The following is a 24,876-nucleotide window of genomic DNA, read 5'->3' as shown; positions in this document are numbered from 1 at the left end:
ATAAGTACAATCACCTTCAAAAGCAACCATTACTAATGTGATCGATGGCGGTGAGATCGAACATAATGGCTGCTGTGTCGTTTTGTGGTGCGTAGATCTTCTTCGAGAATAAACCACTGCCTCGCAACTTCTGCCCTCTCGTCTGCAGTTGATTCTCGCATCTCTTCATGGCCTTGTGCTATGCGAGAATAAACAATAGCATCTTGTTGTACCTTTCCGAGTGAAATCTGAAGCTTCCTCCGAAGTCCAACCAAAGGGTATCCAGCAAGTCCCCATATTCCTAATTGAATATTAGCATCAATGAGTTCATTCTTTCAACGGATTCCTGATCATATTTCACATACCTGCCGGTGGCTTGAGGAAGACACCGCCAATGCCCTTGCCGATTCCCTTGGCCATCCCTGCAGCACCTGCCTGCTTGTATCCATGCTCGGGCTGAGTTACTAAGCCTGTGACTCCGTAATAAAAGCCATCGCGGAACTCCTATATATAGTTGATCAGTCGGGGGGGATCTAAAACGGGACTTGAGTTCCTGCATACCTTTCTGGCAGCCCGCAGGCCACTGCGGAGACCAATCACCTGCGGTGTGGGTTTAACCATTCGATCATGATACAACTTGGGGGCATTATGAAACCCTTTCGATAGACTCAACGTCAGATCTGTTGGTAACCAGATGACTGTTTTCAAAAGCTTCTTTGACATCCGACCACCGTGATATCGTACTTCTGTCAAAGCACTCTTCTTTTTCTCCGAGTCTTTCGATCCGCATGCCATTTTAATGGAGTTATCAAGCTGCACGCTTCGTCGACGGTCGATGCTGGTATCGGGTGTATCGGTGCCTGACCTATCGAGGCTACTTCTGTCACTTAGACTTGACTCGTCGTCCGAGGAATCCAACTCGCGACTTGGTGTCTGCGTCGATGATGATCGCTCATTTGACTCCTCGTGTTGGGCGAACTGTTCATCAGATCTCTCATTTGGGGATAGGTCGTCACTGTCTGAGCTCTCGCCTTGATGTCTTTGTCTTGTTCCTTCCGGGCAGTAGCATGATTGCATAGGATCAGTGCGGTTGTGAGGATTTCCAATGGCACGACCGGCGGACACAATATCCGTGACCATTGCCACAGGTACATCTGCTAGTCCAGTCACAAAGTTTGCAATTGCGCCAAATAGCACTTGAGTTGACGCGCTGATTGGACCAACTGGGTCGCGATATGTATCGTATTCTTGCGCGCGGTTTCTGGCATATATATCAGTGACTTTGAACTTCATGACATATTTTGGTTAGATGGAATCTTACAATACGACATCTTCGGGTTTCAACCGTCCCATCTCTACTAAAATAGATGCTGCAAAGGCACTCAGTCCTATATCGGTGTGTTTGATATGCCAGACAGCGGGTCGAGAGGGACATATCGCGCATTGCAATGATGCCGAATTAAGGTGACGGTGGAAACTGCGGACTCCATCCCGAACCCCAGATTCGGTCTTCATCTCGTTACTAATCTTCTGGGCTTTTTCCTTTGTTGATGGCTCCAAAGCTGAGCGGATAGCTTCTGTCAGCTTCTCGGCCGTCAACTGTTTATGAGGAATAGGCATCGGGCCAGCTCCTGCCCTAGCAACAATTGATCCCCAGAACTGTTGGTCCCCGAAGAATGGAACAATGATTGTTGGGCATGCCAACGCAAGCCCTGCTGCTGTTGTACCGGCACCGCCATGATGAATGACACATGAAACTTGCTGGAACAGCCAGTCGTGGGGAACACTTCCTATGATGAGGATGTTGTCAGGAACATCAACATTATCAGCTCCCAAGTTGCCCCAGCCCTTTGAAACAAGCGCGCGTTGGCCAGAATTCCGGATTGCTTCGAATATGATATTTGTCAATGTGGCCTGATCATCCACCACAATGGAGCCAAAGCCAACGTATATCGGCGCAGGCCCGGCCTTCAAAAATTCAGCTATCTCCTTCGGGGGTTCGTAATCGGACTTTGATGGAAGAAAGCTAAACCCGCAAATATCAATGTTTTCCGGCCAATCTTTTGGTTTCGGGAGTAACGCCGGTGACCTTTTCAGTATTTGTTAGCGGTTTCACTCATCCTGATATGCCTAGGGGGTTTCTTACCAAAGATATGAGTAAGAAACTTGTAATCGGTGAATCAAACTGGGTGCCGTGATTGTATCGAGTTCGTCTAAAGCGAGAGCTTTCTTCCGCCAACTGTTCACTATATCCCCCAAGCCCTCCCAGATCATCATGTCAACGACTGCGTATGATACAAAATTTGCGACGGTAGGCTTGCAACTACTCTGATTGAGAACTGCAAGCGGATGCGAAAATGACTGTGTAGGCGACCAGGGCATTCTATAGAGATGGAGTCAATATCCGACAAACAGTATACTGGTATAGAGACTCACGTGAACATCATATGAAGCGGAATCCCCAGACGCTGCGCGCAATGAATATGAGCCAAGCTAGGTGGGTTGGCGATAATAGCATCAGCGACAAATGGGCGACGTCGGTAATCCACAGTGTCGTTCCAAAGATCCTCCTTGATTTGGTGTAAGTCTGTTCCATCTCCGGTTTCAATACAAGACCTCCAGCATCCGTGAATGATCGCTTTCATATCTGCGCGGCGCTTTCTGATAGCTCCACTGCGGATCGTATTAAGTCCCGGCAGCAGCCCGGGATTCTTAACCATGAAAGCCATCAACTCCTCTGGATCCCCTCCAATATTGAAGAACTCTAACCCGCTTTCAAGCACAAAGTCACGAAATGAAAGATGTGTTGCTAGTCGCACTCGGTGTCCATGTGTTTGTAATTCTTTCCCTATCGCAACGAACGGCTGGATGTCGCCTCGCGAACCAATGACTTGGATAACAATATTCAAGTGTAGCGGAAACGGCGTCTTTTCATCTTTCGGCATAGGTTCTGGCGTCGGCTCGTGTTCGAGACTCTCTAAGTCGGAGGCTAGAGATGGGACCTGTATGCGGTTCAATAACCCTGCGATACTTGGCTTGTGTTCGTTGATTTTTATCCCCAAACGTCCATCGCCTGTGAGACGAAGAAAAAAATCAGTAAGTGAAATGTCTACGACAGATATTCGTGAATACAAACTTAGTACTCGAACACCAGTATTCAGTCCATCTCCCTCGAATTCCACCTGTTCCCAGTCCCGCGAGCTAGGTTTGTTGACCTCCTCGGGCCAGTCTTCCGATTGAAGGGCTTCATCACGATGAAACTTGCTTCTCGTGACAGTCGGCGCTACCGAAGCCATGCTTCTCGGGAGATCGGCTCTAATCGACCAGGGCGAACTGTGGGTGCCAAGCAAATAATAATCAACCTCTGCGCAGAGTAAGGCAAGCAGAAGTAATATATGTGCCCAGGAAGCTATGTAGTCTTGGCTTTCCAATGCCGAATATAAAGAAAATAATTAAAACAAGAAGAAAGGGTCTCGCGCACAAATAAGCCAAGTCAATGATGTCAGTAAGGATCGATCCCGAACATCCGGCTTCCCGGGTCTTTCCACTGTGGAACCCGATCGTTAACAAGGCTGATGTCTAACTTATGTCTGCTTAGTAAGAGCAAGTTTAACTTACGGCGAAATAATAGCCAATGTTTGGAATGAGTTGCTATACTTGGCCTGGGGGTGAATCGAAGCCGAGGGATCCGGAGAGAAATATCCGGTCATGACCTATAACCATGAATACGTGACAGAGTACTGTTTAAATGATCACTTCCGCGGGCATTCAATATTACCTTGGATCTAGAAATACATCCCGAGGCCCCGCATCAGAATCTAACGTGAGATCTTCAGCCGTTTACCGAGGTACGCAATCCACTCTGAGGCCGATGACAAGTCACAACGCTGGATTTCGCTAGTGTCGGTAACTTAGTATTATCTTATGGTATTATCTAATTCTAATGCAACGCTCGCTAGATGTATAAATTCATGCGGTCTCGCCGACTCTTCCGTTTTCCTCGGCTGCCATGGCTTCTCTCTCGTCAATGGTCATCTCACTTTTCGCCTCGCGGATCCTGACAAAGAAGACCACAATCAGCAATCCCAGAATTGCTAGCCCGGTCTGATACCAGAAAACTGCTTTGTAGCTCTTCCGAGTCCCCAGTTCTTCCGTCTGAGTCTGCGTGATATCTGCAAAGCCCAACATCACAGCAATTCCCATGTGTAATGTGCAGTTGATCAATGCACCAGCAAGACCCTGCCTCGCTTTTGGCAAGTTTGTCGTAATGAAGACATTGGCAAGGTTGAAGCTGATGTCGATTCCGATGGTACCGCATATCATTGAAGGGAACACAAAGGCCCAGTAGTTTCCGCCGGGGGGATGACAGCAAAGAACAATCCAGATCCCACATAGCCGAGGCATGAGAACATCATCAGAATTGTTCCTGGTACTTTGTGAAATATCATTCCTCCTCCCACAGACAATATCAAACCACCAACACCCATAGGCGCACACCATGCCACGATTTGCATGGGCGAGGCACCCATTACGTCAGACATGCTGAACGCGATTGTCAGTAAAAGATTCCAAAACAGTTCAAAGATGTCGGGGTGACTTACTATAAAACAGCATAGAGCATGAAGATTCCGAGCGTGCCATACAAGAATAGCAAGGCTATAACCAGCGGTGTCATATACCTCACGTGGAAGATATCACCGGGCAACAGTGGATTTTCGACCACCCAGCCCTCGACATAAATCATGGCACCGAGAAGGATAAGCCCAAGCGCGAGGAAAAGTGGAATATAGGGTGTTTTCCATCCCTGGGGTGCATACGAGCTGTCCGCAATGGGGAAGACAATCAGGACAGCCGCCGGTACAGATAGGCATGCACCAGCCCAGTCCATCTTGATTCCGTTATTCTTTTTTTCGTGGTAGTCCCGTGGAATGGAGAAAGATGCAAGGGCCGTGGTAATAGCAGACAGAATTGCACCAAAAAAGAAATACCATCTCCAGGTGAGATATTCGCCACAGAGCCCTGAGAAGAAAATGCCAACGAAGAACCCGAGAGCTGCGCATGCGCCATAGATACTGAACACGATGTTCTTCCTAGGTCCCGGTCGATAAGTGCTACCCAGGATCATGATTCCTGAGGGAAGGAAAGCGGCTAGGCCAAAGCCTTGCAGTGCTCGGCAGATAATTAGCATTAGCCACGTTTGTGACACGCCGCAAAGAATGGATGAGATTGTGAGCCATAGCGCGCCGGAATTGTAGATGAGATATCCACCGAACATGTCGGTCATCCGGCCGAAGATGAGTAGGGTGGAGGTGACGACCAGTGACAGTGCGGTAGATGGCCAAATCGCAGAAGCTGCTGGAAGATCAAGCTCTTCAACAAGCGTTGGAAGAAGCACATTTGATCCTGAGATGTAGTATTCCTGATCAGAACAAACGGGTCAGATGGGTGTCGTGTCGTGAGTTGCGTGCAGGAAGTCGAATACTTACAGCAAGAATCTGTGACATGAAAATGGACAAACAGAAGCACACCTCTGACCAGAAGCCACGGAAGCATTTTGGACGCTCTCTTCCCAATCTTTCCAGGTCGGCGATGCTCTGGTTTATTCTGGCCTGCTCAAGATCAGGTGGCAAGGCATTACCATTCGGGTCAGGACCCTCTGGTACTCCCATTATGTTAGACTAGCCACGGCGGAGTTCACTTGACAGTCAAATGTTGAGTAATGGGTTAGTGGAAAGGCATACTGATGAAAGGATACATGCACTCATATTTATTTTTTCACTGGTGGCTAATTTCTAAGCGATGACGACCTAGTATACGGATGGAGGACCCAGTAAAGTAGTATTAGTTGCTAAATAGTACCCGTTTCCAGAAGGCTAAGAGAACAATTTGCATGGGGAAGCTAAGATGATTTGTGGGCAAGGATGGACCGTAAAACTGCTACAGAGACAATACCAAAGCTTCTCCGCTGAGCTTCCTTTTTAGGAAGTTGTGAGGAGTGGAGCAGACGGGATCGGAGAAAACGTGGCTGACATCGGCGTTTTACGCACGTGATGCAACGCTTGGTAAGCGGTGTGCTGAACAACGAGCAAAAATTGAATCGGCAGAACTAATTGCACGATAGTAATTGGGATGCTCGACTTTGTGGATTGAATTATTATATGTGAAAGTTTAATCCGACTGCAGGAAATAAACAGAGCTTAAGGTGCATATAGTAGGAAATTGGTCATATAGACGTTCTGACAAAAGCTCATATGAGAGATACAAATATTATAATTGAATGGTCTTCAAAAGCAGTTATGAGATAAAATGACAAGCGATCTAATTGTAGTCTAATCTCGCCTCGTCATCAAAATAGCCATCTTTGAACTTCATGGCGATCAATTCCTCAAGCGACTTGTTCAATGTTTTGACGAGGGTTTGCCGCCACATGCGACCAGATAGTAGCTTCAATCCTAGAACGTTGATCCCTTTCATCACTGCCAGTGTTGTCTTGGAAAACCTCATCCATCTCTTCCAGGGTACGTCCCATAGTCTCCGGGACGAAGAACCAAGTCCAGACAAAAGACAAAGCACAAAAGACACAGAAAAACACATACGTTCCATATCCCGTATTTTGCACGAGGGGCGGGGTGATGAGACCAATGATAAAGTTGTTCAACCAGTTGGACATGGTTGAGTATGCCATACCCTTCGCACGCAGCGAAGAGGGGAAGATCTCAGCTGGCATTGCCCAGGGGATAGGGCCCCACGAGGCTCCATAAGTTAACATGAAAAAGAAGAGGAATGCTACGCAAACCCAGGCCTCCCCTGTATGTGATTCCCAGTCTGATTGGAACTGGCTCATCAATATGGCAATAATGAAATGAGAGAGAACCATGCAAATTGCACCAGTGAAGAGCAATGGCCGACGACCAAATTTATCCATACCCCAGAGAGACCCTATGCAAGCAATCATCTGACAGATGTTGAGAACCCCAGACATATTCAGCTGCATGAAGTAATTCAGTCCCATCCCTTCGAAGAGACTGGGCGAATAGTAAATCAGAGCGTTCACACCACCGAACTCTGCAGATGGTTAAGTCAGTACACTGCTTCAAAAAAATGCTCGCTGTAGGAAAAAGAGAAATGAAAGGTCACTTACGTTGAAAGAACATAATACCTATACCCACATGGGTCCGTTTCCAGCAGCCCTTGCGGAAACAGTCTAGGTAGCTCCATACATGAAGCATGAAACGACTAAAGATCGTCCCATCTTGACATTTAGGATGGCGCGTAGCACTCAGTTCTTTGCAGTAGGCAACTTCTGACCGGATGTCAACCCATTCTCTCAAGACACGCTCGTCGGTTTCGCTGACGCCTCGCAGCTTGCAGAGAGTTTGTAAGGCTTCCTCGTCTCGACCTCTTCCAGCGAGCCAGCGCGGTGAATATGGGAGAAACGGTATTCCAACGCCGAGGAATATGGCAGGAACCATCTATGTATATAGTCAGCGAAAATCAATCTCTGTGGCCTGCGGATGTGATTTCTTACCTGAATCAGGAACGGAAGGCGCCATGACCATTCACCAGGGATATAGCGAGTACCATATGTGATGTAGAAAGCGACAACAATAGCCGTGACTATACTCAGTTCTTGCAACACGAGTAACGTGCCGCGAATTTCGGGAGGTGCAATCTCGGAGATGTACAGTGGTGCCACCATTGCAAGCATGCCAACCCCAATTCCTCCTACAAAGCGAGCCCCAACAAGCATAGCAAAGCTTGTTGCTCCAGTTTGTAAGGCCGCTCCAAAGATGAAGATGATGACTGCGGCCATTATGGACCACTTTCGAGAGATTTTATCTGCTAGCCATCCTTGGTTCATAGCACCCAAGAAAGCACCCAGTTCGATCATCGCCGTCAGAATGCCTTTCATAAAGCCACCACCTGAAGCATTGGCGCTGACTTCCGGAAACTTCTCAAGAAACTGGTCCATTGTAAGAGTCACACTCACAACGCCCTGGTCATAGCCAAACATCGCACCACCCAGCGTAGCGAAGGCTGCGCAAGTGCAGACATATTTGTTGTTGACAATACCCTTTAGACCTGTGATATGTGACAATCGTTAGTTCGGGACCTTGAGTATTAGAGGATCATAGTCATAGAATTCATACCAGCCTCGCCATATGGTTCTCTCGCTTGTGTAGGTAGGAGACTAGAAGGGTCTATCTTCACTTCGGATTCAAGATGCTCAGCCTCCGGCGATGCTGGTGATGCTTTTTTGTCCGCCATGATTATATCGGTTGTGAATCTGTATCCGCGTAAAGCTGGTAGATTGAGTTGAAATGTGCCAAGGTAGTTGAAATGGTTATAAGAAGAGGAGCCCTATGCACCCAATAGAAATGGAGATGAAAAAAGTCAAAGCATGGAATCCTATGCGATAATGAAGAGATACTTGGGCACTTGACACTCAAATGATCACCCAGCCCGATACCATATTCTACTGCAATACATACAATAGACTGCAGGCGGCTGTTGACATGGCTTTCGGGCTTGACGCCACTGTCTCCACGCGCCCAAAATGCGGGGGAACCAACCATGCGAGTCTGGCAACGAATATTCCCGATCGGACACCATTTTCCGGCCCGGATACCATCTTCCAGCTCTGATCTATATCCCTCTTCGTCCTAGTCAAGCCGAGTGAGAGCGACTCATATCTCTCCAAAAGCAAATGACATGCCAAATTCCTGCCCAGCCCGAGATCTACATACACATCCTACAGTCATGGACTATCGGGTACCCCGAAAACATTCAAGAATAACAAGATTTGTTTCTGCTCAATTGCCTCATAGTTTCTGATTGTCGTCATTTCGCCGCGAGATCTTCTGCCGATTAAAACACTGAGCTCTGCCCCCGGCCAGAGGCTTCATGGGCATCCTGCGCCCGGCAACCCGATAACATGAAAGTCTATAAGTTATCTCCGGTCTATGCATGTGAAACTCTCCTGGACGATATATGCACTGCTGTACGAGATCCTAGGCATATTTTGATGTTTTCAAAGAAAATAACTACTCGCAAAACCTCCACGGCTTCAAGGGTCTATCTACCTTCTTCCCCCAGTTTGGTTCCCCCACGGGGAACCAAACCGGGTTGATCTCGGGATGGGGATTCCGATCCAGATGCTATAGCCAACTCGTATGTGGGTCTAAAGAAACGTGGGATAATACTGAACTTCTACTAAGTGAGCTGTAAATGATTACCAAACCCTAGTAGTTGTGCAAGTGAAGATTCTAAAGCCCGCTCGGATTTAGAAATTACCTTCAACCATTGACACTCACCTAAAGCATAAGGAGCGGGTGGCTTGCAGCTAATATATTGTCTTAAAGGCTATATTTTCTTAGCATAACCACTTATAGATATGTAAAAAGCAAATGAGACAGAGCTTCTGGACTCCCACTCCTCCCTGTTACATGTATGGCTGTTTAAGGGTTTGAACGATTGGCCTGGATGGATTCAATTCAAGTTGTCCATATGAATTATTCCTACAACCCTCAGCTTGGTATACTACACAACTCTATATTGATTGTGATATTTCCCGATACTATCCGGTGACTAGTAGGAACTACGGAGAAAACTTGGGATTTGACACAGAACTAACCTGGTCTACACTCGTTTTCTAGAAATAGGGCTTTAGGGTTGAAACGATCAATTCCAGCATACTTCATGTATTTTCTAGTTGCTGAGGTCCGATAACTTTGACAAAAGTTCTTGTTGGGACTGCTTGTCCCAAGATGTTTTGTTGATTCGGATAAAACCGTGCCTGCTCGCTACATCAGTAGAATTCGCCGTCTTGGCAAACATGTTTCGGCACGGCAACTGCTTGAATGTTTGAAGCGACGTTTATAGTCTAAGTGTCGGTCTTTGCATCTGCTCTCGCAAGATCCCGAATCAAACCGGTTTGATTGATGCATGCTATGAGTATGAGGCTTTATGCCGATACCCGACATTTCCCTTTCATATTATTATATTTCTACTTCAACCGAACCTCTTCATGAATATTCGTAGGAGATATCTCAGGTTGGAAATGTGCGCTAAGGCTCACTTCGGTTTACCTGCTATCAGTGCTCGACATGTTCATCCCATCCCCACCACGTCGACAAATCAGGGGGCATAAAGCGCTATGCTTTGTCTCATATAAAGGTAGTTCACAATTGTGCTTCTCTACTTCTCTACTTTCATCTGGATGGACAGCCGTGTCACAGGTATTATCATATCACTGAATACTACAAATCTGGCACTAACTATTTTGCTGACGGAGACAACGACCGATAATTTATAAAACAAAACAAACACCTCAAACGTCGACTATCTTGCAATGCAAGATAAAATTGGGAATTTCTCAAATAAACGGATTACTTTCTGCTCTGCTCGATAAACCACAAAAGATCTAGTATTCTTTGCGCAAGTGCCGAAGAGGCCCGAGAACCCCTTCTAGCCGTGATGAATTTTGTTGCTCAGGACCCCAGCAAAATGCTGGATATACGATACTGACTACCATGAAACTCAGATCAGTTGACATATCACCGCAGAAACTACCTGGCAAATGGGATTGAGGCAACCGTAATTGAAATGAATACTGCAGTCAACAATGCGGCTTCTGTTCGGTGATCTGCCAAGGCACAAGGTCAAAAGTACGTGTTGATTAATCTAAACATATTGTAAGCCAAGCGACTGTAGCATTTTCAGGCAAGTCCAAGTGTTTGGAATAGTAACCTCGTATCTCCAATGGGACCCATCTGCCGATCAATGTAACACCCCTCGATTTACTGACAATGCCTCGGATAGATAGAGGAAAAGAGAAATGAGCTAAATAGGACGAGAAGAAATACACTAGATGCTTGCAGCCATAATATCTAATATCGAATATTTCCTTCAGAATGAAACCATCTAAGCAAATTCTCCTTCCTTTTCTCCTTTCACTTGTACTCCAAGCAACGGCGTTTCCCGCGCAAGACCTCCCAGTACATGTCGGACACCATGTTATATTCTCATACCCCGGCCTTGAACCCCCATCTCACCTCTTCGATCTGATCACCCAAGGCAAGGTTGGCGGCATCATTCTATTCGGCGAGAATGTCAGCACAAACCTAAGCACGACGATCGAACAATTCCAGAACACCTACAGAAAGAGCCCTCACTATGTTGGAAGCCCTTTACTCATAATGACAGACCAAGAAGGTGGCCAGATTCGCAGACTGCCCGGCGGCCCAGAAAGCAGCGCGAAGCAAGTCGGCCAAGCATCCAACCCAAGAATGGCAGCGACACAGATGGGCAAAGATGCCGCAACCACCCTTAAAGCTGCAGAAATCAATTTCAACCTTGCCCCTGTGTTGGATGTGTATCGGGAAGCGGGCGATTTCACAGATCACACTGGTCGGTCCTTCAGTAACAACTCGGATGTTGTTGGTACTTGTGGATCGGCGTTCATCAAAGCCCAGCAAGGTGCTGGTATCATTTCGTCTGCTAAGCATTTTCCTGGACTCGGTGCTGCTGGTGCGACTGAGAATACGGACTTGCAGCCTGTCACTATCGACTTCAGTCTGGAAGAGCTGCGGTCTGTTGATACGGCTCCTTATGAGAAGGCTATTGCTGCTGGTATTGATATGGTTATGAGTTCTTGGGCTGTATACCCCGCTCTGGATGCAGAATATCCGTCTGGACTCAGTCGGGCTTGGATTCAACATGAGTTACGGGGTAGACTTGGGTTCACGGGTGTCACTATAACGGATGCACTTGAAGCGGGGGCTTTAGAGGCTTTTGGGGATGATGCTACTCGTGGTTTGCTGGCTAGCCAGGCTGGTATGGACATGCTGCTTGCTTCAGCGAGGAATGTGACTCAGGGAGAGAGTGTTGTGGATATTTTGGTGGCTTCCTTGAAAGACGGTTCGCTAGATATGCAGTCTTTCATCCGTGGGACAGAGCGAATTTTGGAAGTTCGGAAGAAGATTGCCTAGGAACTTAGCATTGAGGGAATGATAGCTTTAGACTAAGTGTGAAGGGATTTCAAGAATGACATTAAAGGTTAATGCGGACAAGACAGTCTGAGAAATGTGTTTCATGATTTCGCTTTGTATCGTAAGTGTGGAGAGTATGGCACAACATTGTTTCCCGCTCTGGAACTCCATAGTTACACCCATAACATACGGCTATTTCTCCGTTCTTGCAAAATCATACGATGGTGCTCTTCGTCGAACGTGTACATCCCTACAGGCGAAAACGAAGGAGATGGAATGAGCAACTCTGCCCAAGCAAACGGTCAGTAACATATTTTCGACCATATTTATCGCAGTATAACTCACCCAGCAACTACTTGTATCACCGAACCCGCAATCCTTAATCCTGAGGAGTATATTATACTATCAGGGCTGGAGACTATATAGGCAATGCCCACTAGAGCGAGGACTCCGAAGACAATATTGATAGCCGCGGAGATGAGATCTAATCCGACCAAGACACCAGGATGGGGCGCTTTTCTGATTTGAAGAAGGACCAGATGAATCAATGACCAAAGAGCAGTTCCCCCTGTCTAAATGAGTTGGGGTCAGATACAATGTTGAGGGCCATGGATATCTGCGCGCGCGGAGGGGTCCTTACCAATCCAACTGCCAGGTAGTCAGGGTTCCCAATGCTAAAGACAATGACTGCGGCTATAGCAATGAAAAGACATGTGATTCGCAAGCCAAGTAATGTATCATGGGTTGTAGTAGATGGAAAGTAATTGCTCATATTGTGCGAAGGGTCGTTGTGTTATCTCGAAAGGCAGCTAGCTGACATATGGATATGGAAGCAGAAGTAAAGACAAGATATTACAGTCTTATGTGGAAAAGTATCAGAGGGCAGTGTATTCTATAATAGGATTTGATGGATCCTGTGGGATTTGGCCCCAAGATCATCACCCTGATGTATCCAAGCATACGGGATGGGGGTCTGGCACGGATTCCATACTGGAGGCAGACTGGCCCAGGGTAGACGAAGGTTTGCTTAATAAATATTGAATCACATTTTCATTGGAGGAATTTTCTCACTGTAGGGTTGTAATCCACAGTTCTGCCTTGAAGCTTGAAGGTAAGCAGGGCTAATTGAGGCTATGCCGAGCCTCTTGGCATTAGGGTATGGCAGCTTCATTAAGTAACTCTAAGATATTTCTACCGAGCTAATAGCCCGCCTAGTCGGACAAATCTGAAAATACACATGTCCCTCCCATTGTGTGTTGTGTGTCTTTGTATAACGTTCCAAACGTCTGCTGCCGTGGTGCCGGCAGCCGACCTTGTACGTCGTTGACAAACTGAAGGTGTCTTGGCCCTCAGTCAACGTACATGTCTTGTCAACCTGGACGTAATTTAGCGTGACAATGCAACTGGTAGCTCGGGGTAGGTCAAGTATGTGCTCATCTTCAAATGGATTTCTGAAAAGTCCAATGCTTTACTAACGTGTAGCCGTGCCGCCTCATAATTCACATAATTTTCTGGTCTCCTTATAACTACGTAGCTAGACAATGCTGGCTTATTTAATATCTGAGAGGGTAGTGGTAGGGACCTGGCAAGCCTGCTAATAGCTATTCTTGTTTCAAAATGTACATGTTGTGGCCGAGTGCATATCTTCCTCTGTGGCCACACTAACAATGAGAATAACAATTTTCCGGACTGGTACACAAACAAAGCCACCTTTGTCACGCGAGCAGCTTGACAACATTGCCAAGCTCAACTCATAAGCGCTTTGGATTTGGGCATTTTGTTTAACCGGGACGCGAGACTCCACTCCTCGCTTCTGCAAAAGAGACTCCCAGTGTTGAGTCCGCTTGCACTCGCACTAGAATTCGGAATAGGAGCAGCAAGTTCCCCGGGAAGTTTTCTTGCAGCTTGCCAGCTCTATACCGGTCCAGAGACCTCCACCATGCCGCGTGGATCCCGATTAAGATGGAGCAGTGTTTTCCAAGATCCAATGAAAGAGTTTCGAAGAGTCAGCAATCTAGGCTTAGGGCCATGCATGGCGAAAGTTTCGTATACAGAAAGTTGTCCATAGAATGCCGGTGTACCCTCTCAAAGCCTCTAAGCGAGCCGAATTGAGGTCCCTTGTGTATAGATGGGGGCCAAATGAATGATAATAATCTCTAGAGCTCACCGGCGTGCGCCTCAAGTGCGAAGTTAGCCAGACTAGGAAACAACCAATGCCTTGGAACTCCACTCCCTAGGCCACAATACATGAGAATGGATAGGATATCCCATGTGAATGCCGCCAAATGTGCCGGTATGTGAAAAAATTAGCAACTTGGCGTTTGTGGGACATGCCGGTATACAAAATGCTTGATATGTAGGCACGAGGACCCTAGGAGACGCGTGGGTATTGGCCGGGATCCAGGGATCCATGATAGTGCAGCTATGCAGCTAGCGTAGTCCCGCATAATTTGGCCGGTCTCGGAATTTTCGTGATACAGCATTGTACAATATGTGTCGAAATCCAGTGGAAGAAGCGACATCTGGAAGATTCAACTCGGTTGAATGAAGACTCAAAATTAAGAAATTAGATTGGGGCAAATAGGAGACAAAGTTGCTGAGAACCAGGCCGATCGGTGGAGATTGGAAGAGTCACAGACAAGACCGATAGAGTTCTACGGGCAATATTCATGAGATAGATATCCTGATTCTGCTGCTCTTCTTCGACCCATTTGAATCCCAATATCTACAAACTATCGCAACAATACGTGTATATTCGTGGTTTTTATAGATGGCAAGGAACAACGTAACGCCACCGGGTCCGAGTGGTTCCGCCGTTTCGAGCTCCACCAGCTCTTTCTCTGCCAACCTGCGCTATTTTCTTCCTTTAAACCCCTCCTCCGACCTCTTTCGACTTCTTTGATTCTATCCGACTCCGAGTCTGGAATTTCAGTCTACTCAGTTTTGCTTTGCGCTCCTGAGCGCGCCCACGATTCACCATGGGGCTTTCCAAGGAGAAGCGTATCATGATCTTGCTGGTCATTGATACTGCGTTCTTCCTGCTGGAGTTGATTACTGGTGAGATATCCCTTGACTCTGATCTAGCGCGACCATTTCTGACATGTTGCTTCCTAGGCTATTCCGTCCACTCGCTCGCCCTCGTTGCCGATTCCTTTCACATGGTACGCAATCCGCAGTGCATTTTCGTTCCACAACATGATTCTAACCTTGCCCACAGCTGAATGATGTGTTATCGCTGTGTGTCGGATTATGGGCCGTTAAAGTCGCCAACCGGGAGACGACCTCCAATACCTATACTTACGGTGTAAGTTGGCAACCGCTACAAGCCTAGAACGATCTGACAATTGTATTCTTGAATAGTGGCAACGAGCTGAGACTCTTGGTGCCTTGGTGAACGGTGTGTTCCTAGTCGCATTGTGCATGTCAATCTTCTTGGAGGCAATCCAGCGATTGGTGGAACCTCAGGAGGTGCAGAACCCGAGATTCGTGTGTATTGTTGGCTGCTTCGGACTCGCCTCCAACATCATCGGCTTAGCCCTCTTCCACGACCACTCGCACGGTGGACATGGCCACAGCCATAGTCACGACGAAGAAGATCACGGCCACGACCACGACCACGACCACGATCATCTCGAGGATGAGGAGCATGGCTACAGCGACCACCAGGAGCCCGCCCCGCAAGCCATCGTCGCCTCCGAGACAGCGACTCCCAATGCGCTGGCTCACTCTGTCACCGAGCCTGCATCACCACAATCCCGTCGTCGCGGCACCCAAACCCGAAGCTCGCGGAGATTCAGCACCTCGACTGGACGCGTTTTCGTGAGCGCCGATGATATTCCTGTGCTTCCCGAAAGATTGCGCCAAGGAATCATTGCAGCCAGTCAGTACCAAAATGAGCAAAATTCGGATTCGGATACTGGTCGGGACGAAGATGAGATTCCATCGGAGCGCTCTGGTCTTCTGCGTCACCGGGACCGTGCCGCCAACTACACCGATGAAGAGGGCGCTGTCATTAAGCCCTCGAACAACCACCACCATCACCACGATGAGGATGTCCACAAATCTCACAACCATATGAAGCCTAAGTCTAAGGATGGAAAGAAGGGTGGTCACAGCCACGATCTGAACATGCGCGGTGTCTTCCTCCATGTGATGGGAGACGCACTGGGTAACATCGGTGTGATCGTCTCTGCACTGATCATCTGGTTGACTGACTACGAATGGCGCTACTATGTTGACCCGGGTATTTCTCTGGTCATCACGCTGATCATTCTTGCCTCCGCCATCCCACTGTGCAAGGCTGCTTCCCGTATCCTGCTCCAGGCTGTCCCTCCCGGAATGAGTATCGACCACATCAAGGAGGATATTGAAAGACTCCCCGGTGTCATTGGGTCCCACCACTTGCACGTGTGGCAACTCAGCGATACTAAGATCGTGGCCTCGATTCACCTTCAGGTCGATACCGAGATCAAGGGCGAAGGTTCAGAGCGATACATGCGCCTGGCCAGACAGGTGCGACGCTGCCTTCATGCCTACGGCATCCACTCTTCAACTATTCAGCCTGAATTCGCACCCGAAAGCGACACAGAGGATAATCATAGCCATCCCCATGCATCATCTTCCGGTGGTACCATTGAGCACCAACCCAGCCGCGCAGCCAGCGTACGGGAAGGGGACAACCAAGCCTGTCTTCTGGAGTGTGATGAGAACTGCGCACGTGGAGGACAGTGCTGCCCCAAGCCCACTTAATTTTCTCTTTATACAACCCCTTGTTTCTCACATGGATGTGGCCATCAAAACATTTCTACCCGACGGTTTCCCTATTCTGATACCCTATCAACATCACTCCGTTTATTCTTTGTGTCATTTGCCACTCTCTTTTTCACCGAGTAATTATCTCATACCCCTCATTTTTTTCGTGGTTTAGCCTCGAATTGCCAATCTTTTTGAATTAGGGCATTTGATGACGGCATGTCATATTCGCATGCAGTATATCATCCTATCCGTGTATGAAGTGCCCCTGTATTGTTAAGTGCCTGAGGCATGTTCATGTATTTCTACTTATATCTAATTAAGACTTCATCTTTGACCTGAGCTTGTGTCTGCATTCTGATTCTACACCGAAATCACTGCAAGTAAGTCTAATATATCTTCATTGACATGTGTTTTCGTTCTTTCTATGAACGTCTTGGTAGCGTGGTCTGTTTCTGAGATTTTCAATTAATGGGATTTCCAACTCTCAAGTACGTGGATCAAACACAAGGATCTTTACTCTGTACCATATGTACAGTGCTTGTTTTAGATATAAATAGCATCACGTGACCATACCCGGGGTGATCTGCGCGTCTGGCCCGCAGCTTGAATTGTCGCCCCTTGTTCTTCATGCAGTGAGATTCTCTGCTTGATTCTTTGCCATTCATTCTTTTCATTCTTTTCATTTCTCTGCCTTTTCACTGTATGCTCAGAGCATGCCCTGTCGCTCCTTTCGCTAGTTCCACATTAGCCCCATCGTGTTTGGGGCCACCCTGTCACCCAGGCTCGCTCTCAAGCTAACCCAACATGACATACCCTTACCAACGTTCCGCGGGCGCTTCTCCTCTTCCCTCTTTCAATCAGACCTACACACCGAGATCTCAAAGCATATCCAGTCGTGTGTGGGAGTTTGTTCCTCCAATCGCAAAACAATGGCTTTCGGAGGGGTCTCTCGGTCGTGGAATCGGTAGACACAGAGGCAGTGAGGGTATCAAGGTCACCGCAGTGCGAGCTGTTAAATCCATTTTCTCAATCTCTACTGCTATCATCTTATTGTGGATTTACTCTATTTGGTGGGGCGAACGGAGAGTATTTCAGGACCACATCAATCAATGCCTTTGGGAGAGTTGGGAAGAATGGGTAAGTGTTGTCGCAAGCGATTATGTCTCACACGATACTAACCGCTGCGTATTAGCCCCAAGATGCAACACCGCACCATATTGCCTTCATCTCGGATCCCCAACTCGTCGATCCCCACACCTATCCCGGTCGACCATGGCCTCTGTCCACGTTGACTGTTAAATACACAGACCAATATATGCGTCGATCATTCTCCTTGATCCAGGATCACCTCGAGCCGGACTCGGTTCTGTTTCTCGGTGACCTTTTCGACGGTGGAAGAGAATGGGCGACTGGCACCTACACCAGCCCTGAAGCGCGATATAAGAATATCAAGACCAATTTCTGGAAGAAAGAATACCGTCGATTCATGAAAATCTTTCTGGATCCTTGGGAAAAGAACAGTCCCTCGCCAGTAGATGCACGAGGGCGCAAATTGCTTGCTAGCTTACCTGGAAACCATGATCTTGGATTTGGAAATGGAGTTCAAGAGCCTGTTCGCGATCGGTTTCAGACCTACTTCGGGCACAGCAACCGAGTAGATGTGATTGGAAACCACACATTTGTTTCAGTCGATACCGTCTCCCTGAGCGCGATGGACCAACCCGATCCTTTGACGGGTAGCTCGCCGACAGCCGCAAACGATGATGCCTGGCCGGCCCGCCCGATTTGGAAGGATGCAGATGATTTCTTGGACAAGATGGCTATGCATAGAGCCAGAGCGGAGACAGAGGAGCTTCGAATGCTGCAAAACCAGAGCGAGGGTCATATGTTTGATTACCGGGTGGTCGATGCTGTCGATCCGGCAATCCACCATAAGCTCGAGCCAACGAGCCCCGGGTTCCCTACTATCATTCTTACGCACGTGCCTCTTTACCGCAAGCCTGCAACTCCATGTGGCCCTCTACGCGAGCGCTATCCTCCATCCTCGGACGAGGAACTGCAAGAGGATGAGCCAAACTCTTTGAAGATCTCGGGTGGGTATCAGTATCAAAATGTTCTCACACAGACCGTGTCGAACGAGTTGGTGTCTAAATCCGGACCCAATGTAGTTCAAGTCTACTCTGGGGATGACCACGACTACTGTGAAGTTTCCCACCGCGAGTTCAACGGTTCACCAAACGAGATCACCGTCAAAAGTATCTCCTGGGCAATGGGAGTCCGACACCCAGGCTTTGTATTGACGAGTCTGTGGAACCCAATTGACCCCAAGACAGGCAAGCCCATCAAGGATGCTTCCCCCACCATTCAAAATCACCTTTGTCTTCTCCCAGACCAACTGGGTATCTTCATCTACTATCTTACCATCCTCGGCCTTAGCGTCGTCATCCTCTTCATCCGCGCCCTCTACCGGGCATTCTCCTCGCCGGAACCATCATCAAACGGCGCACTCCTCCCTCTTTCTGAACGCCGCTCACAACATCAACCCCAAACCTCCGGTGCGTCCAGCTCTACTTTGTCAGCAGGAGGCCTGGCCAGCCGCGGGATGACCGCGTCTCCTCGCTACCCTGGGACTAAGTCACCTGATGCCTACCTAGGGGCCGAGGAGGACATGTCCTCTTCAAAAAGTAAGACTTCATGGCGGCCGGCATCAGCCACTGGGCCCCGCTCTACAGCTTCTCTTGTCTTGCATGATTTGTACCGCTCTACCAAGACTGTGGCGCAGGTAGTGTTGTTAGCGTATTTCATCCTGATCTGGCGCTGGTAGCCAGATCGTTCCAGCGAAAATAGACAATAATAGACATACATCCCGATCACCTGGTGCTGCAGAATTTACTAGCTTCGATCTGGACCAGTTCATAATAATAGCATCGCAAAACCAAGGCTAGAAACAAGCACTAAAAAAAAGCTAGAACAAGCGCTAGCGCTAGGGCACACATTAGGCCCGTGGACCTCGTGACCAGACCCTGAGAGCAAATTTTTTTCCGGCCCGACCCCAAGCCTCGGACCTGCCGTGTCTTGCCCTTCCCCGGGCTATTTCCACTCTCTCGGACTCTACCCGATAATTCACCGTTGTGGTCAAACTTCGGCATAGCTTCGGGACGTACGTCCAATCCTAGTCACGGGAAAAATCCCGCACTCGCGTATCAAACTCCTGCCAAGCCTTGACGCGGGCCGTTTGGGATTTGCAGTTGTTTACTCAGTAGACTATAGACACCAGTCGCTCGAACCAGGGTCTCGTCCAGCAGTATTATTCATGACAGTATGGACTGAAAATGCCTCACCGGATGTTCTGTCTGAGCCGACAATCTCGTAACAGAATTGCTTCCATGTGGGAAATAGAGTAAAGTGGAACCCAAAGCACGAGTAGTCAAACCTTCCCCCCGATCAAGACAAGTCCATCTACGGACCAGGGGAAATCACCCAAGTTATTTCCTTATTCCGGCTCCGGTGAGCAAGATTAACATTCCTCTCATACTTTTCCGGGGTCCAACGCTCATCTGTTGGTTGACAATCTTGCCTGCGGGTCACCGGGTTGTCCACGTTATTGGCTCTTCCCCTCTTTCCTCCAGACTCGAGCCCCTGTCCTGTCTGGGGTTACGTGGTCCGTCTGGGGAGGAAACCTGGAGAAGGAAATGAAGGACACAGCTGTCCCCTGTTCGGTGTACAGGACGTCCCGCGTTTTGGTTGATTTGTTGATCTGTGGCGTTGGGATACATGCCTCTTGCATGCCGTGTACATTATTGGGGGGGGTTTGTAATCGCACATTATTACCTGCTGCATCTGCTCTAGTCTTCGACGTTGTTTAGCCCACTATAGTATCAGCCATTATAATCCAGATCCCTAAAGCAGGTGACCAGAAAAAAAAAAAAGTCGAATACTTTTTCGGGCGCGAATTGGACTGGCCCGGGCCCGTTCGTTGCCCGATGCGGGACGCCGATCGGCATCGCATGTGGCTCAGTCCGAGATGCCGGTTCCGGCTGTCACTTACTCCCCATTTTTCTCGGGGCATGTGGCTTGCTTGGCTATTTGCTTGTAGCCTTACCGAATACCAGAATCGAATCTAGTCTAGCATTCTACATCATGTGGCTGACCCCAAGACGGGATGCCTGTGATTCCTTACTTCGGGCGGCCGATCCCAAAGGGTTTCTCGGCTCCGTCCGAGTCTATGTGCCCGCGTGACCAATGGCTGGCCCTGTGGCTGAGCAGTCCCATCTAGACTCTCGATCTGATTGGTCGATCCAATTCCTGACAAACTCTAACCCCGGGCTCAAAACATCTAAAAAAAAACACGCGAATTAACCCAATTGGGAATAATAAGGAAATTTCCAGATCGTGGAGCCCCCGCATACGCTTTCGGTTTGTTTGTTCGCTTCTCCCCGTTGAGGATAAATAGGCTGTGATCGTCCCTGCTTTTGGTGCTTCATCTTCTCATTCTACTTCACACTTCCATCTCCTCATTCCATCCAACTCGACTCTACTCTTGACTTGATTACTCTTCACTTGACTCTTCGCTCTACTCTACACTACTATATTCTACTCTCCTCGATTGATTAGACTACCTTATCTCATTCGTCAATCGTCTATATTTACAATGGGCTTTGCACTGAAGAGGCCGGATGATGCCGTGGGCTCTGCTGCCCCGGCAATCATTATTGGATTGTTCGTTGCTTTTGGTGGTGTTCTCTTTGGGTATGTCTCCTATCTTGCCCTCTTCTCAGTCAGACACTAACATACTCTAGATATGATACTGGTACCATCAGTGGTATCCTGGCCATGAAGTTCTGGCGTGGGATGTTCTCGACCGGATACATCAACGAGAAGGATGGCCTTCCCGATGTCACCTCCTCCCAATCCTCCATGATTGTCTCTCTTCTCTCTGCTGGTACATTCTTCGGTGCTCTCGGTGCCGCCCCTATTGCCGACAGGTTCGGTCGTCGCATGGGTATGATCATGGAGACCTTCGTCTTCGTCTTCGGTGTCATTCTCCAGGTCGCCTCGACCTCCATTCCCCTCTTTGTGGCTGGTCGTTTCTTCGCCGGTCTGGGTGTCGGTCTCCTCTCCGCTACCATCCCTCTCTACCAGTCTGAGACCGCTCCCAAGTGGATCCGTGGTACAATTGTCGGTGCCTACCAATTGGCAATCACACTAGGCTTGCTTCTCGCTGCCATCGTCAACAACTCCACCAAGGACCGCCAGGACACAGGCTGCTACCGCATCCCCGTCGCGATCCAGTTCGCCTGGGCCATCATCCTCGTTGTCGGCATGCTCATCCTCCCCGAGACACCCCGCTTCCTCATCAAGCAGGACCGCCACGAGGAAGCCATCCGCGCTCTCGGCCGTCTCCGCCGCATGGACGTCAACGACCCGGCCCTCGTCGCCGAGCTCTCGGAGATCCAGGCTAACCACGAGTTCGAGCTCCGTCTCGGAACTGCCTCCTACTTGGAGATCTTCAAGGGCTCCCTCGGCAAGCGTCTCGCTACCGGATGTGCCGTCCAGGCTCTCCAGCAGCTCGCCGGTGTCAACTTCATCTTCTACTACGGCACCACCTTCTTCCAGAACTCGGGCATCCAGAACTCCTTCGTCATCACCCTCATCACCAACATCATCAATGTCGTCTCCACCTTCCCCGGTCTGTACATGGTCGAGAAGTGGGGTCGTCGCCCTCTTCTGATGTTCGGTGCTGTCGGCATGTGTGTCTCGCAGCTCATCGTCGCCATCGTCGGCACAGCCACCAACTCCGACGTCTCCAACAAGGTCCTCATCGCCTTCGTCTGTGTCTACATCTTCTTCTTCGCTAGCTCTTGGGGTCCCGTCGCTTGGGTCGTCACTGGTGAGCTGTACCCGCTCAAGGCCCGTGCCAAGTGTCTCTCCATCACCACTGCCACCAACTGGCTCCTCAACTGGGGTATTGCCTACGCTACTCCCTACATGGTCAACAGTGGCCCTGGCAACGCCAACCTCCAGTCCAAGGTCTTCTTCATCTGGGGTGGCTTCTGCTTTGTCTGTGCTGTCTTTGTTTACACTTGCATCTACGAGACTAAGGGTCTTTCCCTGGAGCAGGTGGATGAGTTGTACGCTAAGGTGCCTGTTGCCTGGAAGTCTATTGGCTTTGTTCCCTCTGTCAACTACAGGGATGTTCGCGATGTTGCCGATAACATGAAGGGTGGTGACCTTGCTCAGCTTGAGATCGATGCTGGTGAGAAGCGTGCTGGTGAGCATGCTACTCACCACGAGAGTGTTCCTGCTAAGGCTGATGTCTGATTGTATTACTTATATTAATGTCTCATGGGATTTGTATGATTTTCTTTTTGTTATTTGTGGATATTAGTCCACGGGTTGGATTGCATCTTTCTTATGATATCTATGGTTGTTTTATAGCGAAATGCATTTACTATATTATTTATTTTTACACCACGTTCTATCGTAGATTAAATATTCACATATTTAGAACACTATCTTTTCAGTTTGACGGTTGGATTTCATCCTGTTATTACGCTAAGTTGGAGAGTCTCAGTCCAATTAATTATGCAGTGTAATACCACCACAGACAGAATATATAGTTGAAACCACTGCAATGCCAAACCTTCAAATTGACCATTAGAAAGGTCCATAAAGCACTAAACATGAACTCATACCAGTAGAGAACCCATATAAAATAACTTAAATAAAGACACATGCCTATATTCAAGTACTTGTCGCGTGGAAGCCGAGTGAATTGAAGCCCCATGTGATCGAGTTGAACCCCTGTATTGGGGGGTTCAACTGGTCTTGGCACTGCGACCGAGAAAAGTGGAGAAAATGGTGCCAAAAATCCAAGGCGAGTACTTCCTCGCGTCTAACTTAACTTATAAAACTAGAGAACTTCCTTAAAAGTATCGTAGATGTCGCCTCAATGCAGAAGATTCATTTGTCTCTGAATTGCGTAATTGCCCATTGCACCATTACCGATACCCTCTAGGGTAGCAACAGGCAAGGAAGCTAGTACCTCTTTGTATTTGATAGACAGGGGAAAGAAATCTCCTTTTGGATCTCCTATAATAGTGTGTTCTATTTGGGCAGAATATCACAGGTTAGGAGTATGCAGATGGCAGCCAAAGAGAGAAAGCCAATTACCTGGGACATGCATACAACTCCTGATGCAATTGTACCATACCAGATTCCTTGTTTATTTCTGGGCGCTTAGAGCCCCGCGAACTATTTTCCACAGATATTGGGCAACGTATGTCAGATTTCACTCTCCTCGTTATCTACACCCCTCTACCATTCACAGTATTTGATGACCCTGCTCTACTAAGTCTTATTCTACAATCAAGTACCAGCTACTCAACGATGTCTTCCAGTTCTTATTCGCAAAAAGTTCTCTCTAAAGGATCTCAACTGGTCAGCGCGGGGCTGGAGGGCGCCAAAGGCACAGTTGCTTACGGAATGCCTGTTCTAGAAAAAACCGCAAACTTCACAGCTCAGGTTAAATTACACCAGTTTGCAAGCAAGTCATTTGAAGTATATTATCTGACCCCTAGTAGACAGTCAGCTGGGGAATCGAAAATCCGGTTCTATTCACATGCGCGACTGTTGGTACAACTGGTGCGCTTGTTTTCGCTGCCCCTGCCCTGGTATCGGCCCCGGTTCTATCGACCATGGGATTTACAGCATCTGGTATCAAAGCAGGTATGTGCTGTAATTGATAAGTCTCCACTATCCCCACATCCTTGAAGCCCGAGTAACGTTTGATGTTATTGAATATAGGTTCTATGGCTGCAGCTGCTCACAGCTCCATTGGGAACATCGCAGCTGGTAGTGCGATGGCTATAGGACAGAGTGCTGGCGCTGGTGGTAGTGGCCTGGCCATCGTCAACGGGGCCGCACAGATGGGGGGTGCTGCGATGGCCGTCGGAAGTGCTGGGTTTGCATGGCTCAAGGCCAAACTGTAAAATGAAGTGGGAATGATGGTTTAGAATTATAATTGCATCTATCAATTAACCAATAAGATGCGTCTCGTCTATGAGCCTCTACTCCAAACTTCTATCTCTTGGCTTATGCTTTTGACACCTTATTCTAATTGTACATGAGTATCAATCATGCCCGGCGTCAA

The 24,876-nt window shown here is 48.3% G+C and overlaps 8 protein-coding genes across 8 annotated transcripts; 5 read left to right on the top strand and 3 right to left on the bottom strand.

Annotated features, from left to right (window-relative positions):
- Positions 1-32: 32 nt before the first annotated feature.
- Positions 33-3,275, bottom strand: N7511_003740 (putative UDP-glucose,sterol transferase; the record flags this gene model as incomplete). Its single annotated transcript, XM_057126165.1, has 7 exons — positions 33-280; positions 345-483; positions 541-1,240; positions 1,301-2,068; positions 2,126-2,362; positions 2,416-3,052; positions 3,116-3,275. The coding sequence occupies 7 exons, from the start codon at positions 3,273-3,275 to the stop codon at positions 33-35; spliced, it is 2,889 nt and encodes a 962-aa protein (XP_056985055.1).
- A 673-nt stretch (positions 3,276-3,948) lies between these two features.
- On the bottom strand, positions 3,949-5,648 carry N7511_003739 (putative MFS multidrug transporter; the record flags this gene model as incomplete). The annotated part of the gene is made up of 4 exons (XM_057126164.1): positions 3,949-4,405; positions 4,444-4,521; positions 4,581-5,398; positions 5,466-5,648. 4 exons carry the CDS (start codon positions 5,646-5,648, stop codon positions 3,949-3,951), a joined length of 1,536 nt encoding a protein of 511 aa, XP_056985054.1.
- Positions 5,649-6,364: 716 nt separating this feature from the next.
- On the bottom strand, positions 6,365-8,247 carry N7511_003738 (uncharacterized protein; the record flags this gene model as incomplete). Its single annotated transcript, XM_057126163.1, has 4 exons — positions 6,365-7,044; positions 7,121-7,451; positions 7,508-8,061; positions 8,130-8,247. 4 exons carry the CDS (start codon positions 8,245-8,247, stop codon positions 6,365-6,367), a joined length of 1,683 nt encoding a protein of 560 aa, XP_056985053.1.
- A 2,645-nt stretch (positions 8,248-10,892) lies between these two features.
- On the top strand, positions 10,893-11,969 carry N7511_003737 (putative glycosyl hydrolase; the record flags this gene model as incomplete). The annotated part of the gene is made up of 1 exon (XM_057126162.1): positions 10,893-11,969. One exon carries the CDS (start codon positions 10,893-10,895, stop codon positions 11,967-11,969), a length of 1,077 nt encoding a protein of 358 aa, XP_056985052.1.
- Positions 11,970-14,947: 2,978 nt separating this feature from the next.
- On the top strand, positions 14,948-16,718 carry N7511_003736 (cation diffusion facilitator family transporter; the record flags this gene model as incomplete). Its single annotated transcript, XM_057126161.1, has 4 exons — positions 14,948-15,026; positions 15,084-15,130; positions 15,187-15,273; positions 15,330-16,718. 4 exons carry the CDS (start codon positions 14,948-14,950, stop codon positions 16,716-16,718), a joined length of 1,602 nt encoding a protein of 533 aa, XP_056985051.1.
- An 810-nt stretch (positions 16,719-17,528) lies between these two features.
- Positions 17,529-19,548, top strand: N7511_003735 (putative manganese ion homeostasis (Fr); the record flags this gene model as incomplete). The annotated part of the gene is made up of 2 exons (XM_057126160.1): positions 17,529-17,861; positions 17,917-19,548. 2 exons carry the CDS (start codon positions 17,529-17,531, stop codon positions 19,546-19,548), a joined length of 1,965 nt encoding a protein of 654 aa, XP_056985050.1.
- Positions 19,549-21,375: 1,827 nt separating this feature from the next.
- N7511_003734 (sugar porter family MFS transporter) lies at positions 21,376-23,045 on the top strand (the record flags this gene model as incomplete). The annotated part of the gene is made up of 2 exons (XM_057126159.1): positions 21,376-21,473; positions 21,524-23,045. The coding sequence occupies 2 exons, from the start codon at positions 21,376-21,378 to the stop codon at positions 23,043-23,045; spliced, it is 1,620 nt and encodes a 539-aa protein (XP_056985049.1).
- A 960-nt stretch (positions 23,046-24,005) lies between these two features.
- Positions 24,006-24,715, top strand: N7511_003733 (uncharacterized protein; the record flags this gene model as incomplete). The annotated part of the gene is made up of 3 exons (XM_057126158.1): positions 24,006-24,248; positions 24,308-24,452; positions 24,531-24,715. The coding sequence occupies 3 exons, from the start codon at positions 24,006-24,008 to the stop codon at positions 24,713-24,715; spliced, it is 573 nt and encodes a 190-aa protein (XP_056985048.1).
- Positions 24,716-24,876: the final 161 nt, after the last annotated feature.

The sequence above is a fragment of the Penicillium nucicola genome (genome assembly GCF_028828085.1).
Source record: "Penicillium nucicola strain IBT 29836 chromosome Unknown utg000003l, whole genome shotgun sequence".
Taxonomy (NCBI): domain Eukaryota; kingdom Fungi; phylum Ascomycota; class Eurotiomycetes; order Eurotiales; family Aspergillaceae; genus Penicillium; species Penicillium nucicola.
Note: the sequence above shows the minus strand (reverse complement) of the source record. Positions and strands in the feature narration are given on the sequence as shown.